Genomic DNA, 14,666 nt, shown 5'->3' with positions numbered 1-14,666 from the left:
CTAGGAGGTATCACTGCTCATTCTTTGAAGATTTTGGCTCCTGGTTTAGTCACTTCCTCTTACAAGAATACTTCGATCTGAATTCTTGGCAATTTCAATACCCACATACTCTAGACTCTCCTTTCCTTAGCCTCTTTTCTTCTGGTGATTGCTTATCCCACTTCCATGGTCATGTCCTCTCCTGAACGCTGTCCTTACCAATATCTGAACTCTATGTATGATCACATTTTTAATAATCCCATTTGCTGGCCAGCAGCAAATGAGTCTTTTTAGCTCACTCAATTCTTTGATCTCACCATGAAGTAGTATTTATTGATCCTCCTTCCATTTTGTTCCCCCTCCTTTCTTTCATTTTTTTTCCATACCCAGTTTAGATACTTTGATCCACCCTCACGAGTGCTCCTGTGCACATACTCTCAGTTTTAACTTATCTAGGTCATTGTCCCTCTCTCATTAGAGCTCTAGCCTGATTAAATCCAACTATGTCAGTTCTATATCTGAATCACCAACTGAAGGCTGAATAATTGTACTGACTTATCTCATTAAAAATATATTATTTCTTGGGACACCTGGATGGCTCAGTTAGTTAAGCGTCTGATTCTTGATTTTGCCTCAGGTCATGATCTCATGGTTCGTGAGATCGAGCCCTGTCTCGGGCTCTGTGCTGGCAGTGAGAAACCTCTCTCTCTCTCTCTCCCTCTCTCTCTGCCCTTGCTCTTCTTACGCGTGTGCATGCATGCGCTCTCTCTCAAAAATAAATGAATATATATATATACATATGTATATGTATATATATATATTTCTTCTGAGCTCCAATGCTGCCCAAAATATAGGCATACCTCATTTTATTGTCCTTTGTTTTACTGATTTTCACAGATACTACATTTCTTAAAATTGAAGGTTTGTGGCAACTCTGCACCAAGCAAATCTAAGATAGAAACTTGACAAAAGTGGAAAAGATGGAAACTATATAGAGACCAGCCTAAATATACCAAAAACAGAGCAATCCGAGGCTACTTCATATGGGAACAAATAACCCTAAACAGCTCAAGTGCTTTTAGGGTTTTACAGCCAATATAATAAAAGTCATAAGAATCACTGAGGGAGGAAAAATGTGTCACAGTATTCTTCAGGTTAAAAAGCAACCCCAGTAGTCAAAATTTAAAAAAAAAAAAAAAAAAAAAAAAGGAATTAAATTTTCAGAAACTTGAAATATTTGGCTGTTAAGAATAAATCATTTTCTTTCTTTTTTTTTTTAATTTTTTTTAACGTTTATTTATTTTTGAGACAGAGACAGAGCATGAACGGGGGAGGGTCAGAGAGAGGGAGACACAGAATCCGAAACAGGATCCAGGCTCTGAGCTGTCAGCACAGAGCCCGACACGGGGCTCGAACTCACGGACCGTGAGATCATGACCTGAGCCGAAGTCGGCCGCTTAACCGACTGAGCCACCCAGGTGCCCCATAAATCATTTTCTAAGAAAGAAAAAGAATAATCCATTTTGTAAGGATTACTGCTTAGGTACTTAGATAAAATAGTGAATTTTGTACTGAGAAGTTTATGTCTAAAAATCACACATAAATATCTGTCAATAAGATGTGTGACTGAAAAAGGAGGAGGGTGCATTCTTTAATTACAATACTGCCCTTTGTATTTGGTTAATAAAGAAAAATTATAAGCCTTGTTGAAAGATTTGTATGTAGATAAAGGGGAAATGAAGGTAATTATTAGAATTCTGCAGAAAGAGATCTATTCAAACATGAAGGGATTGAAATAGAAACTATGGAGATAATTCTTTTCTTGTCACCCTTAATCTAGGATGAGCCAACACTTTAGTGAAATGAAATGGGGCCCATACTTCAGAAATTAATCCCAAAGATTGATTTGGGTTGGCTTGATTTGGATTGATTTTGATTTGAATTTTATTTGAATTGATTGAATTTTAGATACAAACTTACTTACCTACTTATTTATTTATTTGGGAAAATACCTAAACTATATTTTTGCCATGCGGAAAATGATAACAGAAGTTCGAAATTACAAATCTCATATTTCCTCTAAGGCCTTCTCATGATAATCCTCTCTAAGAAGGGAGTCACTGCATTGCCATAGCTAATAATATAGCATATATTTTTATCCATTGCTTGTTAAAAATTAGTTGAACCATCTTTCGCTTGCTAAAATTATTGTAATTCAAAGAAAAATTACCTTTAAGACTGTTTTGAACTTCTATAGCTATATCAAGAGCATTAAAGGGCAGAACTGGTTCATTGGCAATTTGCAAAATCACTTCTCCCGAGAGCTGAAAGAAAAAAAAGATGGTAGCATTCAGTTTGAAGGGTTTTTGATTTGTTTGTTTTTCATTACTTCATGCATTCTTATATAACCACGGTAGTGAAACACATAGGGGAAAATATACTTTTATAAGATATCTTTTCCTTTTAAACTCTTTTTTCTTTTCTTTTCTATAAAAAAAGAAAAAAATCCTCATGGTATTTTTCATGTCTCAAAACAGTATGAAGGAATATAAAATTTTCCTCCTTTTTAAGCTAAAATATTAAGAAATATTGCCTTAATTGAAGAACTTGTAATATTTAAACTTAAAAAAAATTCCTTATAAAGCAGTTCAGGAAGTCACACAATAAAACAAACAATAAAGAGAAATAAAACTGAAAATCAATATTTGGTTATGAGACTAAGTAAAACTCCAAATAAAATTAATGATCCATTTATTTCATTTAAAATATAATTTAGCCTGAACAAACTGATGGTTACCAGAGGGGAGATCGTTGGGGGTGGGGGGGAATGGGTGAAATAGATGATGGGGATTAAAGAATGCACTTGTTCTGATGAGCACCAGATGTTGTATGTAAGTATCGACTCACTAAATTGTACACCTGAAACTAATATTACAGTGTTGGTTAACTAACTGAAATTTAAATACAAACTTAAGAAAAGAATAAAATGCAGTGCTGTTTTCATTTGGAACTAGAAAAATATATAATTTAGTCTAAAAAAATCCATTGAAATCTTAGTTACTGTTTTCCTTAATGGTTTATTTGATTTCTAATTACTTTTCCAAAATGTATCAAAACCAGTATCATGTATATATCTCTGAGGTCAATGTTTAAGTTGAGTTAAAATAATTGTAATGGCGTTCCCAAAACTCATACCTGGAATTTTCATACATGCACATCGCCCTTCTCCCTGCACCCGCATCATATTCCAAAACTATGTTTGGACACCAACACATGTACTACAGCTGAACTAGCATCTGCTTCATAGACTGAACAAGTCAAATGCATTCATATACATCTCAAAGGAACTTAGGGCTGGCTGCAAATGCCATTGTTACTCTCCCTCTCTCTAAACTGATATTGAATATTTACCTAGGCTTAACAAATGTCCCTACATCTCTAATAACCCTGAATCTTTCACACAGGGAAATGTGGCTGTGTTGATGTTATTAACGTACTATGAAATGTTGTTAGTAAATGAAAATATTGTCTTGTGAAATTACACGGGGGAAAATAGCACACTAACTTGAGACATTATAGAACACGTAAAAGAGACAACTTACAAGAAAGATATGATGTTAGATATTCAAATCTACATATCCAACAAGGGTCAAATTCCATTTAATATTTTAAAGTTATAATTCCCAGTTGTTTGCACAATTCATATCATGATAAAAACACAATTCAATTTTATCTTCTTCTAAATACTTGGAGAAATACATCTCTTAGAAATAAAGAGGGAGAAGAAACACTTTTGATGTCCTCTTATTTCTTTGAGATATTTTTCTCCCAAATGTAGCAACCACTTATTCCCAATGCCTAAGGTTTATTTGCAGAGTTGTATCCCCAGCATGGTGATCACAAAAATCCTGGGAAACTGCCTACTCTGATTATGCTGTTTTTCAGGGGAAAAGCTTTATCTGCAGTAGGTGGATATGACTTCTGTCTCCATTCCACCTCACTACATCCAAATCATGTAAGAAATGCTGATATTTGGAAATAAATTATTTGTAAAAAGGAATTTTTAAAAAAGATTAAGAAGCATTATAGTTCCTTTTTTCAATTTGCACTGGATAATAGAAACTACAGAACAGACATGTTTTGTTTACAGTTTTGGAATCTGGAAACCACACATCATAAAAGATTAAAATGAAAGAAGGTGGAGGGAGGAGAAAGGCAACTTCACTTTTTGCTGCTGGAGAAAGTTGTTTTGTTCTATTTTAAGAGTCATTTGGCAACTCAAACAACTGGAATATAAGCCAGCCACTTTGCTATTTGTCTCAAAAAGAACCTGACAACAAATACTGGGACTTTCTAAGGCACCTGGTCCATGATAGAATGTTTGGACTAAGTTGGGTTTATTTGCAGCTTCATAAGCAAGAGGGAGATTTGCGTAGGTCTTGCCATGAAGAAGAGATGAGTCAGACTCACACTCTTCTCATCCACTCTTTTTCAAGCAAGCCAAGGCAACATTCCCTTATATTTATATAAGGCCCCATTCTTTCCAAAGTGCTTTACACCTAAATATCTTACACAAAAACATCTAATTGAGTGATTCCTACATATCAGGTGAATGAGAAAAAAAAAAAAACCCACTTTGAAATGTATAAGAAAGGCTGAGACACACTCTGACCATAAACACTACCACATCACACTAACATACAATTGGGAAAAACCTCATAACTCCCAATTTCTCCCTGAGGAGAAAAGGGTTTGGATCCAACATGAAGTGCTCTAACTTTTAAGACCTCCACCTGAGGCACAGGCACCCAAAACACCTAGCCCTAAAAGCCAATGAGACTAGGGTCCACAAAACCTACAAACCTATAGCAAACAAAGAAACAGCTTTTAAGGTGCTTGAGAGGACTTGTGAGTCCTCAGGGCTCACTGAAGAGGTAGCAAGCCCAAAATGCCTATATCCCAGTCATCCACTGAAAGAGGTCTATTAACTTATCTTTTTTTTCAACGTTTTTATTTATTTTTGGGACAGAGAGAGACAGAGCATGAACGGGGGAGGGGCAGAGAGAGAGGGAGACACAGAATCGGAAACAGGCTCCAGGCTCCGAGCCATCAGCCCAGAGCCTGATGCGGGGCTCGAACTCACGGACCGTGAGATCGTGACCTGGCTGAAGTCGGACGCTTAACCGACTGCGCCACCCAGGCGCCCCTATTAACTTATCTTAAAAGCAACAGCCCAAGAGTCAGGCTTCTAATTTAACACACATCTAAGGGCCAACTGCAATTCTCTGGAGATTGAGGAGGCTGGCAGGTGCCATTTTTGCATTCTCTCTCTGCCCTGCTCCAGGTCACCAGTGTCTCCCTGAAAGGAGCTTGAGCACATGTCTGGTGCCCAGTTTTTGTGGCTGCCTCCCAGAAGAGGCACCCTTGATTGCCTGGCTCTGATGGCCAGTGGGGCTTGACTTTTCAAGTTTGAATTCCCATAGGACTGTAGCAAACAAAGCAACACTTCTTAATCAGCTATCTCCTTAGGGCTCAGTGCAAAAAAGTGCAGAGAGAAATGCCAATCTCCCAGTCTTTCCTTGAAAGAGGACTATCTGCATACTTTAAAACTGCTGCCTGAGGGGTAGGCCTCTAATACAACATGCATCTAGGGACAGACAGATCTTCCCCAAAGAACAGGGAAGCCAATAGACTTGATCTTAGCATTCTTCCTGTAGCTTGACAACAGCAATATCCTCCTGGAAGGAGTTTATATACATATATGGCACCCCAGCTTTTGCAGCTGCCACCCAGGGGAAATACTCCTTGATGGCCTGGCTATGGAGGCAAGTGGAGCTTGCATTCACAAGTTTCACAGGACTGTAGCCAACAAAGAAGGACTTCTTAACTGGCTATCCCTTTAGGGTTCAACACTAGGAAGACTATGGAAATGCCTGTCTCCTAGTCTTTCCTTGAAAGAGGTTTATTTGCATACTTTAAAAGGTTGCTGCCTGATGGTCTTGCTTCCAATTAGCCTGCATCTAGTTGCTGACTGAGATTCTCCCTTTTGGGACACTCACAGGTCTTGGCACATGCTCACTCAATTACTGTAAGCCAAATCACAAAGGTTTAAGCAACAAGCAAGAGCTAGGGCGAGGCTGAACAATGCAGTTTGCCTCCTATGTGAGACCATTCCATCAAAAATGAGAATGGCAGTTGTTTTATCTAGTGCACAGGAAGAAACACAGGGAGTGAAGAAAAGTGAAGAAACAGGGAAATATTCTCCAAATAAAAGAAAAGATAAAACTCCAGGAATAGACTTTAATGAAATGGAGATATGTGATCTACCTGATAAAAAGCTCAAAATAATGGTCATAAATTTGCTCACCAAGATAAGGAGAACAATGCATAAAAAGTGAGAATTTCAATAAAGATAAATGAAATATTGAAAAAGTATAGAACAGAAATCATAGAATTGAAGAATACAATAACTGACCTGAAAAATTCAATAGAGGGGTTCAACAGCAGACTAGAATAAGCAGAAAAAAGGATTAGCAAACTCAAAGATACAAAATCGTATCATCAGGAGTATAAATAGAAAAAAAAAAGAATAAAAAAGAGTGTAGGAAGCTTAAGAGATATCATCAAACAGATCAATACTCACATTATAGAGGTCCCAGGAGGAGAAAAGAAAGAGAAAGGGGGCAGAAAGTTTTATATATTTTTTTAATTGAGTATAGTTGACACACAATGTTACATTAGTTTTAGGTGTACAGCATAGTGATTCAACAACTCTATAACCTTACCCTATGCTCACAAGTGTAGCCACCATCTCTCACCATACGACACTATTGCAACATCACTGACTGTATTCCCTACACTGTGCCTTTTATTCCTGTGACTTATTAATTCTGTAACTAGAATCCTGTATCTCCCACTCCCCTTCACCCATTTTGTCCATTATCCCAATCCCCTTCCCTCTGGTAACCAGTTTGTTCTCTGTATTTATAGGTATGATTCTGCTTTTGTTTGTTTATTCATTTATTTTTTAGATTCCAGATATGAGTGAAATCATAAGTAGTAGAAAGCTTATTTAAAGAAAAAATGGCTGAAAACTTCCCTAGCCTATAAGATCCAAATAAGACAAATCCAAAGAGAACCACACCAAAACACATTATAATTAAATTTTCAAAAGTTACAAACAAGAAGAGAATCTTAAAAGAAACAAATGAAAAACAACTTGTTCCATATAAGAGAACCTCCATAAGACCATCAGTACATTTTTCTGTAGAAACTTGGCAGGCCCTGAAAGACTGGGATAATATATTCAAAGTGCTAAAAACAAAACAAAACAAAACAAAACAAAACAAAACAAAACAAAACAACAAAAACAAAAAAGCCAACCAAGAATACTCTGCCCAGCAAATTAGTACTTCAGAAATGGAGAGATAAAGAGTTTTTCACACAAGGAAAAGCTGAAGTTCACCCCCACTAAACCGGTTTTACAAGAAATGTTGAAAAGAACTCTTTAATCTGAAACAAAAGGATGATAATTAGTAATAGTAAAACATGAAAGGCTACATTTCACCAATAAAGATAAATATGTAGTTAAATCCAGAATACTCTAATTTTTTTTTTTTAATTTTTTTTTCAACGTTTTTTAAATTTATTTTTGGGACAGAGAGAGACAGAGCATGAACAGGGGAGGGGCAGAGAGAGAGGGAGACACAGAATCGGAAACAGGCTCCAGGCTCCGAGCCATCAGCCCAGAGCCCGACGCGGGGCTCGAACTCACGGACCGCGAGATCGTGACCTGGCTGAAGTCGGATGCTTAACCGACTGCGCCACCCAGGCGCCCCCAGAATACTCTAATTTTTAATGGTGGTGGGTAAATCACATAAATCAAGTATGAACCAAAAGACAAAAATATTAAAAATAACTACGTTAAGTTTTTAATGTATATACAAGGTAAAGATGAAATTGGGCATCAAAAACATAATATGTAAGGGGTGTGGAAGTTAAAAGTATCAAGCTTTAGTATGCATTTGAATTTAAGTTGTATTCAGGTTAAAATAGATTACTATAAATATAACATGCTTTATATACATTTCATGGTAACAACAAAGGAAAAACCTATAAGAGATACACAAAATTAAAGATAGCAACTGAAGCATACCACTAGAGAAAATCATTAAATCATAAAGGAAGAAAGCAAAAGAAAAAGAAACAAAAGAACTATAAAACAACCAGAAAATAATTAACAAAATGGCAATTATAAGTCTATGCCTATCAATAAGTACTTTAAATGTAAATTGACTAGGGACACCTGGGTGGCTCAGTCATTTAAGTGTCTGTGTGACTCTTGGTTTCAGCTCATGTCATGGTCTCCTGGTTCCTGAAACTGGCTCTTCCCTGACAGTGTAGAGCTTGCTTAGTCTTCTTTCTCTGCTTTCTCTTTACCCCTTCCTCTCTCTCTCTCTCTCTCTCTCTCTCTCTCTCTCTCTCTCAAGATAAATAAGTAAACATTTAAAAACATATATGTAAATGCACTAAATTCTCCAATGAAAAGACATAGAGTGGCTTAATAGATAAAAACACAAGACCCAGCTCTCTGTTGCTCACAAGACATTCACTTCAGCTTTAGAAACACACCCAGCCTGTAAATTAATGAAGAGAAAATAATAAGTTTCATGTAAATGGAAACCCAAAGAAAGCAGAGGCAGCTTAACTTATATAAAAATAGAGATGGTAACAGGAGACAAAGAAAGTCATTATATAATGATAAAGGAGTCAATCCAACATGAGGATATAAAATTTGTAAATATTTATGCATTCAACACTGGAGCATCTAAATATATAAAGCAGGGACACCTGGGTGGCTCACTTGGTTAATCATCTCACTCTTGATTTTGGCTCAGATCATGATCCCAGAGTCATGGGATTGAGTCCTACATTGGGCTCTGCACTGAGCATGGAACCTGCTTGGGATTCTCTCTCTTATTCTCTTTCTCTTTCTCTTTCTCTTTCTCTTTCTCTTTCTCTTTCTCTTTCTCTTTCTCTTTCTCTGTCTCTCTCTCTCTCTCCCCCTCTCCCCTGCTTACATGCTTTCTCTCTCTCTCAAATAATAAAATAAAATAAAATAAAATAAAATAAAATAAAATAGCAAATATTAACAGACCTGAAGAGAGAAAATAGATAGCAGCAATACAGTAACAGTAGGGGGTTTTAATATCCCTTTCAACAATGGATAGCTCACCCAGACATAAAATCCCTAATGAAACATTGGACTTAAACTAGACATTTGACCAGATGGACCTCACAGATATTTACAGAACATTCCATCCAATAGTAGCAGAATATATATTCTTCTCAAATGTATATGAAACATTAGCCACCAAAAATGTCTTAATTCAAGAAGATCAAAGTCATATCCAGCATCTTTTCTGATCACAATTGTATGAAACTAGAAATCAATGTCAAGATGAAAACTAAAATTCACAAATATGTTGAGATTTGGGGTGGCAAATTATCTCATTGGCTCAGGTGGCTGAAGTGCATGACATTGACAATTGCATGATCCTTGACAGCAAGAGCTGTATGGGGCCCTGAATGGCTGCAAGGGCTATTGGGCTTTTCAAAGGCAAGGGAACAGGGCATATGGTGGTGGTAGCCAGAGCCGGTGGTGTGCACATATGTGGCTATGGAGCTGGCTGCAGGTGCCTGCATAGTGGCAGGGGCCAGCTGCAGGCACACACACACATTGGCAAGGGTGCTGGCCAGCAGCAGGGCCTGGGGCCAACTTTGGGTACATGAGCAGCTGCAGGACCTGGGCAATCAGTGCGTACCCAGGTGGCTGCAGGGGCTAGTTGCAGGCCAATGCACTTTGGAGGCTCTGGTAACAGGAGTCAGTGTCAGCAGCACTCAGGTGTGTACTACAAGGACTATTTGCAAGTGCCTGCAGCAGTAGAGGACTGTGACAGGGGTCAGGACTGGCTTCAGATACAGAAGCAACTATGGAGGGTTTGGCTGTCAGTGTGTACTCATGTGGCTGCAGAGGCTAGCCATAGGTGCACACACAGTAACGGCTGGTCATACAAATTGGAACCAGCTGTGTGCACATGCATAACTACAGAGGGATGAGTTGCTGGTACACAGAGGTGCAGGCCAGGGATAGGAGTAGGGTCAGGTCCTTTGTGTAGCTATAAAAGGTTAGGGCATCTGGTCATTCATTCTGCTCTATTTTGCTTGCAGTGAGAACTCTTTCTGGCTAGGCAGTTCTCTCTTGGCACTGAGCAGTGCTGACCTAGGCGACAGGATGTTGCAGGCAAAATGAAGTCGTTCTTCCTACTCTTTTTGTGTGGTTATTCACAGGTTATTTTGCTCTGCTATTTTGTTGAAACTCCTTAGGTGGGCTCCTGAGATCTCCCAGAGCTATTTTCATTCTTGGACAGCTGTCTAATATTTCTTTGTGGGAAGATGGGTGCCTGGATCTCCTGGTCTGTCATCTTGGTGACAACACACCCCTGAGCTATCTGAAATGCTATTTAATAACTTTACAATCACACAATCTTCTTAAGACCCTTATGTCCTTCTTTCTCAACTCTTCCCAGACCACCCTACCCCTGAGCAAAGGATAAAGAAAGAATGCATTGGAACAACAACAACAAAGTTGTTTTATAGTAGTAAAAGTCTTTAAAAAAATAAAGGATTATTATATAGAAAGATTAATTAATGAACCCACATTGCAAAGACCTTCTTCTCTCAGTAGGTAATATTGCTATTTCTAGAGTTATTGGTTTCATTGGTATCAGGCAAAATTAAATTGTTGAAAGATAATAATTACTAATCCAGCCTTCTTCTAGATTTTAAGGGTAATAAAGGCAAATCATATTTTGACATATAAAAGTTTCTCTCTTCAACCTAAAATAATTTTAGGTATTTAAAGGTTTAGAAGACTGTTTTTAGAAATTTTAGAGGAAAATAAACATATAAACACACACACATGTAATTTTGGGTTAAACTTTGTAATAACATGTTGCTTTATTGCCTTGCAGAGAGGTATTTTTATACTCTCTGATTTTAGCAAAAATCTTTCCCTTATTCACCTGTCTAAAGGGAAAAAAAGATATTTATTTACAAAACTGAAAATATTTTATTTACAAAACTGAAAATATTCCTATCTATGGTAGGAATATTCCCCCCCTCAATTATTTTATCTCATTGACAAAGATGATGACTGTATTTGTAATGATTGCTTTGAATGAATTTATTTAATTTATTAACATTGGAAAAAATAGATTTATTAAAGCAATACCAATACCATAGTTCCATAATGTATTTTTTTTAGTTACAGGTAGAGATGTTCAGTAAATATGTTATTTGTTCTATGTTTATAATTCCAAATTACAACAACCATGGTTTATGCCTTATACTTAAGCTGTAAGTTCAACTATCATTGTGGGATTGTTTTTATGTCCTTGGCCAGGCTTAGGGTGCAATATAGACCCACTCTAGAAGGTAGTGCTGTGAGATAATTATAACACCTATTTTATAGGTTAGTGTGAGAAAGAAATTGAGAGACTGAGTTGCTATGGCATGGTGTGACATAATATGACAAATAGTAGATGAATCATGAACCATCTCACTAGTATATATTGAGTTTTTTATTGTGTGATCATCGCTGTACTACTGGGAGAAAAGAGAAATATAAGACTTACTTTCCTGATAGAGACAAGTTATTTCACTTTCACAAAATTGGAAAAGAAGTTAACAGTAGAAAATTTAGTAAACATGAATCTTTTGTTTCCTAGAAAGCACCATTTTCTATTCCACTTTAAACCATACCATGGGATTCTGCCACATGTACATATTTTGGGCTCAAGATACTCGAGTGTAAAAGGGGCTAGATATTCCAGAAGAAAGTAATAAAATGAGCAAAAACCTTGAGACAGAAAGAAACACAGATTTTTAGAAAAACTTGAAGAGACCAGTGTAACTGCAGTAGAGTTCTTGGTTAGTGGAAGTAAGTTTGCATGCGGGGTATAGGGCAAGGAGTCAGAAAACACTAAAACTCAACTAAGGTATATGGCCATGATTCAGTGATCTGTAGGGAGTCCTTCTCCATTCCCTTAATGCTCAAACCAGAAGCATTGTCTAATAAATTATGGTCTGGTGAAAGTCGTCATAACATGATTTTGTGGTGTATGGTGCTATTATGTTCATCCTGAAGTGACCTGACTCTGATTTATGCCACTTTATAGTAGAAAACCCCAACTTAGCAACAGACACTTTGTGAATAACAAACCTCGGACAGCCAGCTATGGACAAGGAGATTCAAAAATCTCCCTGGAGGTGAGCAGAGCAAGAAACAGCCTTTCAGTCCTCAGGATTACTTTCCAAAACTGATGTCAGCAGAAGAAAGAAAGCAAGGATGTACTCCTGACATACCCAGACAATTTTGCCAGCAAAAGGAGAAATTAAGTGGTGCTACATGATATTGGCACAATCTATGGATACCCCTAACATGCTAAAATTCAGTTTCAAGATTCTTATTACCTGTCATCTGAAATACTCCACAAACTCCCTAATTTATCTAAATGTCTGCCTCTAACCCAAGTCTCCCCATGATAGAGAGAGCTATGCATCTCTTTATTCAAAATATATTCTTATGCACCCCCAAACAGACCTGCTGTTTTCCTTAGCTAGGAAAGTTGATGGTATGCAACCCTCGACTCAAAAACCTATGATCTGCCAAGTCTATTTATAGAAAACAATTACTTGAAAATAAAACTGTCTTAGAAAATCAAGGACTTCTATATATTGCCCACAACTATCAAAGTATACCACTTCAGACCAAACTCACAACACAGAAACCAGTGCACAAAACTTCCATGCCACAACTGTTCCCTTGGTGCTAACAGAGACAGTCGTGTTAAAAGTTGACATGTGATAGTCCACACTCAGTCACCTTTGAAGGGAGCTCCAGTTTTTGAAGGTTGGTTTTAGGGCTTCTTTCTGTGGAGAGGTTTTGATAAGATGTTTAGGAGGTCTGGGGGCCCCTGGGTGGCTCAGTTGGTTAAGCATCTGACTCTGGCTCACGTCATGATCACAGTTGGTGAGTTCAAGCTCCACATCGGGCTCTGTGCTGACAGCTCAGAGCCTGGAGCCTGCTTTGAAATCTGTGTCTCCCTCTCTCTCTCTCTTTGCCCCTCCCCCGCTCACACTCTGTGTCTCTCTGTCTCTCAAAAAATAAACATTACAAAAAATTTTTTTAAAGGATGTTTAGGAGGTCAGGCCAAAGACCTGTGTTTACTGTTCTGTACACATACTCATGAAGTTCAATAGTAGTAGGAGAGAGGGATAGGAAAGTTGCTGTGGCATTCCTAAGCTTCCAAAAAAGAAACGTTTCAAAATTCCACCCTTTCCTTCTTAAGATTTCAAAGACATTAAAATAGTTTGATGAAGTGAGGTCATCTCAAATGAAGTTACCTGGTAGCAAAGGATTTCAAAAATCATTGAAGAATTCCAAAAGCTACTGGGAGGGAAATTCATTTTAAGGAGGAGAAGGATTTTAACCAGGGAAAATATATGGTATATTTGGTTCCTAAAACTTGAGGCTATTATTAGGAACTCCTTGTGACAGATCCTGTCTGGATCATGGGCCTTGGACAGAGAAAGTATGTGTGAACTTAAAGACCTATGATAAGCAAACAGTGGTAAAACTTGGGAACCCAGCATCATGCAGTGGGATGCCCATAGATACATACTGCTGGAGGAGAGAGAATCCTTTTCTCTCCAGTACCCTGAGAAACTGCTGTTTCAGTCATCACCTTGCCCCCTACAACTACTAAGGGCTGAGCATGAATTCTGGGACATCTAGTTTGAGGGCTGGCCTGTGTTTTCACTACAGAATGTCCGCACCTGAAGATCATGCAAAAACTCTTTGCATCCCTGGGGACAATGAGGGCAAATTGATGGACTATGGCATAAAGAGAAGGTGGCATAAACAGGGTATGTCTCCACAGTAATTTAATTTGATTATTAAATAGATGGGCAATTTTTTTTGACACACACTAACCACCTGCAAATGCCAGGACATTAAAGAACTAGGAAGACAACCTCTGCTAGCAAGGAAGTGATTGGCTAGGAATACAAACTCCTTAATTCTAATTTTTTTTAATGTTTACTTATTTTTGAGAGAGATTGAGACAGAGTGTGAGCCGGGGAGGGGCAGACAGAGAGGGAGATACAGAATCTGAAGCAGGCTCCAAGGCTCTGAGCTATCAGCACAGAGCCCGATTTGGGGCTCAAACCCACAGGCTGGGGGATCATGACCTGAGCCGAAGTCAGATGCTTAAGCAAGTGAGCCACCTGGGTGCCCCACAAACTCCTAATTCTAATCCTCCTTTCCAGCCTTTGCTCCTGCTGTAAGCCTTATCTCCTCTCTAGGTTCTCAACCTAAACTCTGACCGCACTACCCAGAATTTGCCATGAGCCATACTTGGGGTTCTCTCAGAAATAGACTGTGAGACAAAACCTGAGTACAAGTGGTTCACTGACATGTGAGGTAGCAGAATGAGAGGCAAGACAGAGAAGACAGCCAATAGAAGGCATTTTATTAAGTCAGCAGTCACCATGTGTGATTGGAATGTAATCCCACTGGGGAAAACCCGAAGGCCAGAATAAAATGGGTTCCTCAGAATTTTCTA

The 14,666-nt window shown here is 38.1% G+C and overlaps 1 protein-coding gene across 8 annotated transcripts in view; it reads right to left on the bottom strand.

The window, feature by feature from the left end:
* The window catches only part of NAALADL2 (N-acetylated alpha-linked acidic dipeptidase like 2), a 1,363,282-nt gene that overhangs the window by 65,177 nt on the left and 1,283,439 nt on the right, over positions 1-14,666 (bottom strand). For all 8 annotated transcript variants that reach the window (XM_086674748.1, XM_086674747.1, XM_086674749.1 and 5 more), the window contains one exon: positions 2,210-2,303. In XM_086674748.1, the coding sequence (XP_086530874.1) occupies positions 2,210-2,303 (94 nt within the window). The remainder of the gene's footprint in view (positions 1-2,209; positions 2,304-14,666) is intronic.

The sequence above is a fragment of the Puma concolor genome, chromosome C2, assembly GCF_028749965.1.
Source record: "Puma concolor isolate L17-30 chromosome C2, mPumCon1.1.hap2, whole genome shotgun sequence".
NCBI lineage: Eukaryota > Metazoa > Chordata > Mammalia > Carnivora > Felidae > Puma > Puma concolor.
This window is presented reverse-complemented; position numbering and strand designations above follow the sequence as displayed.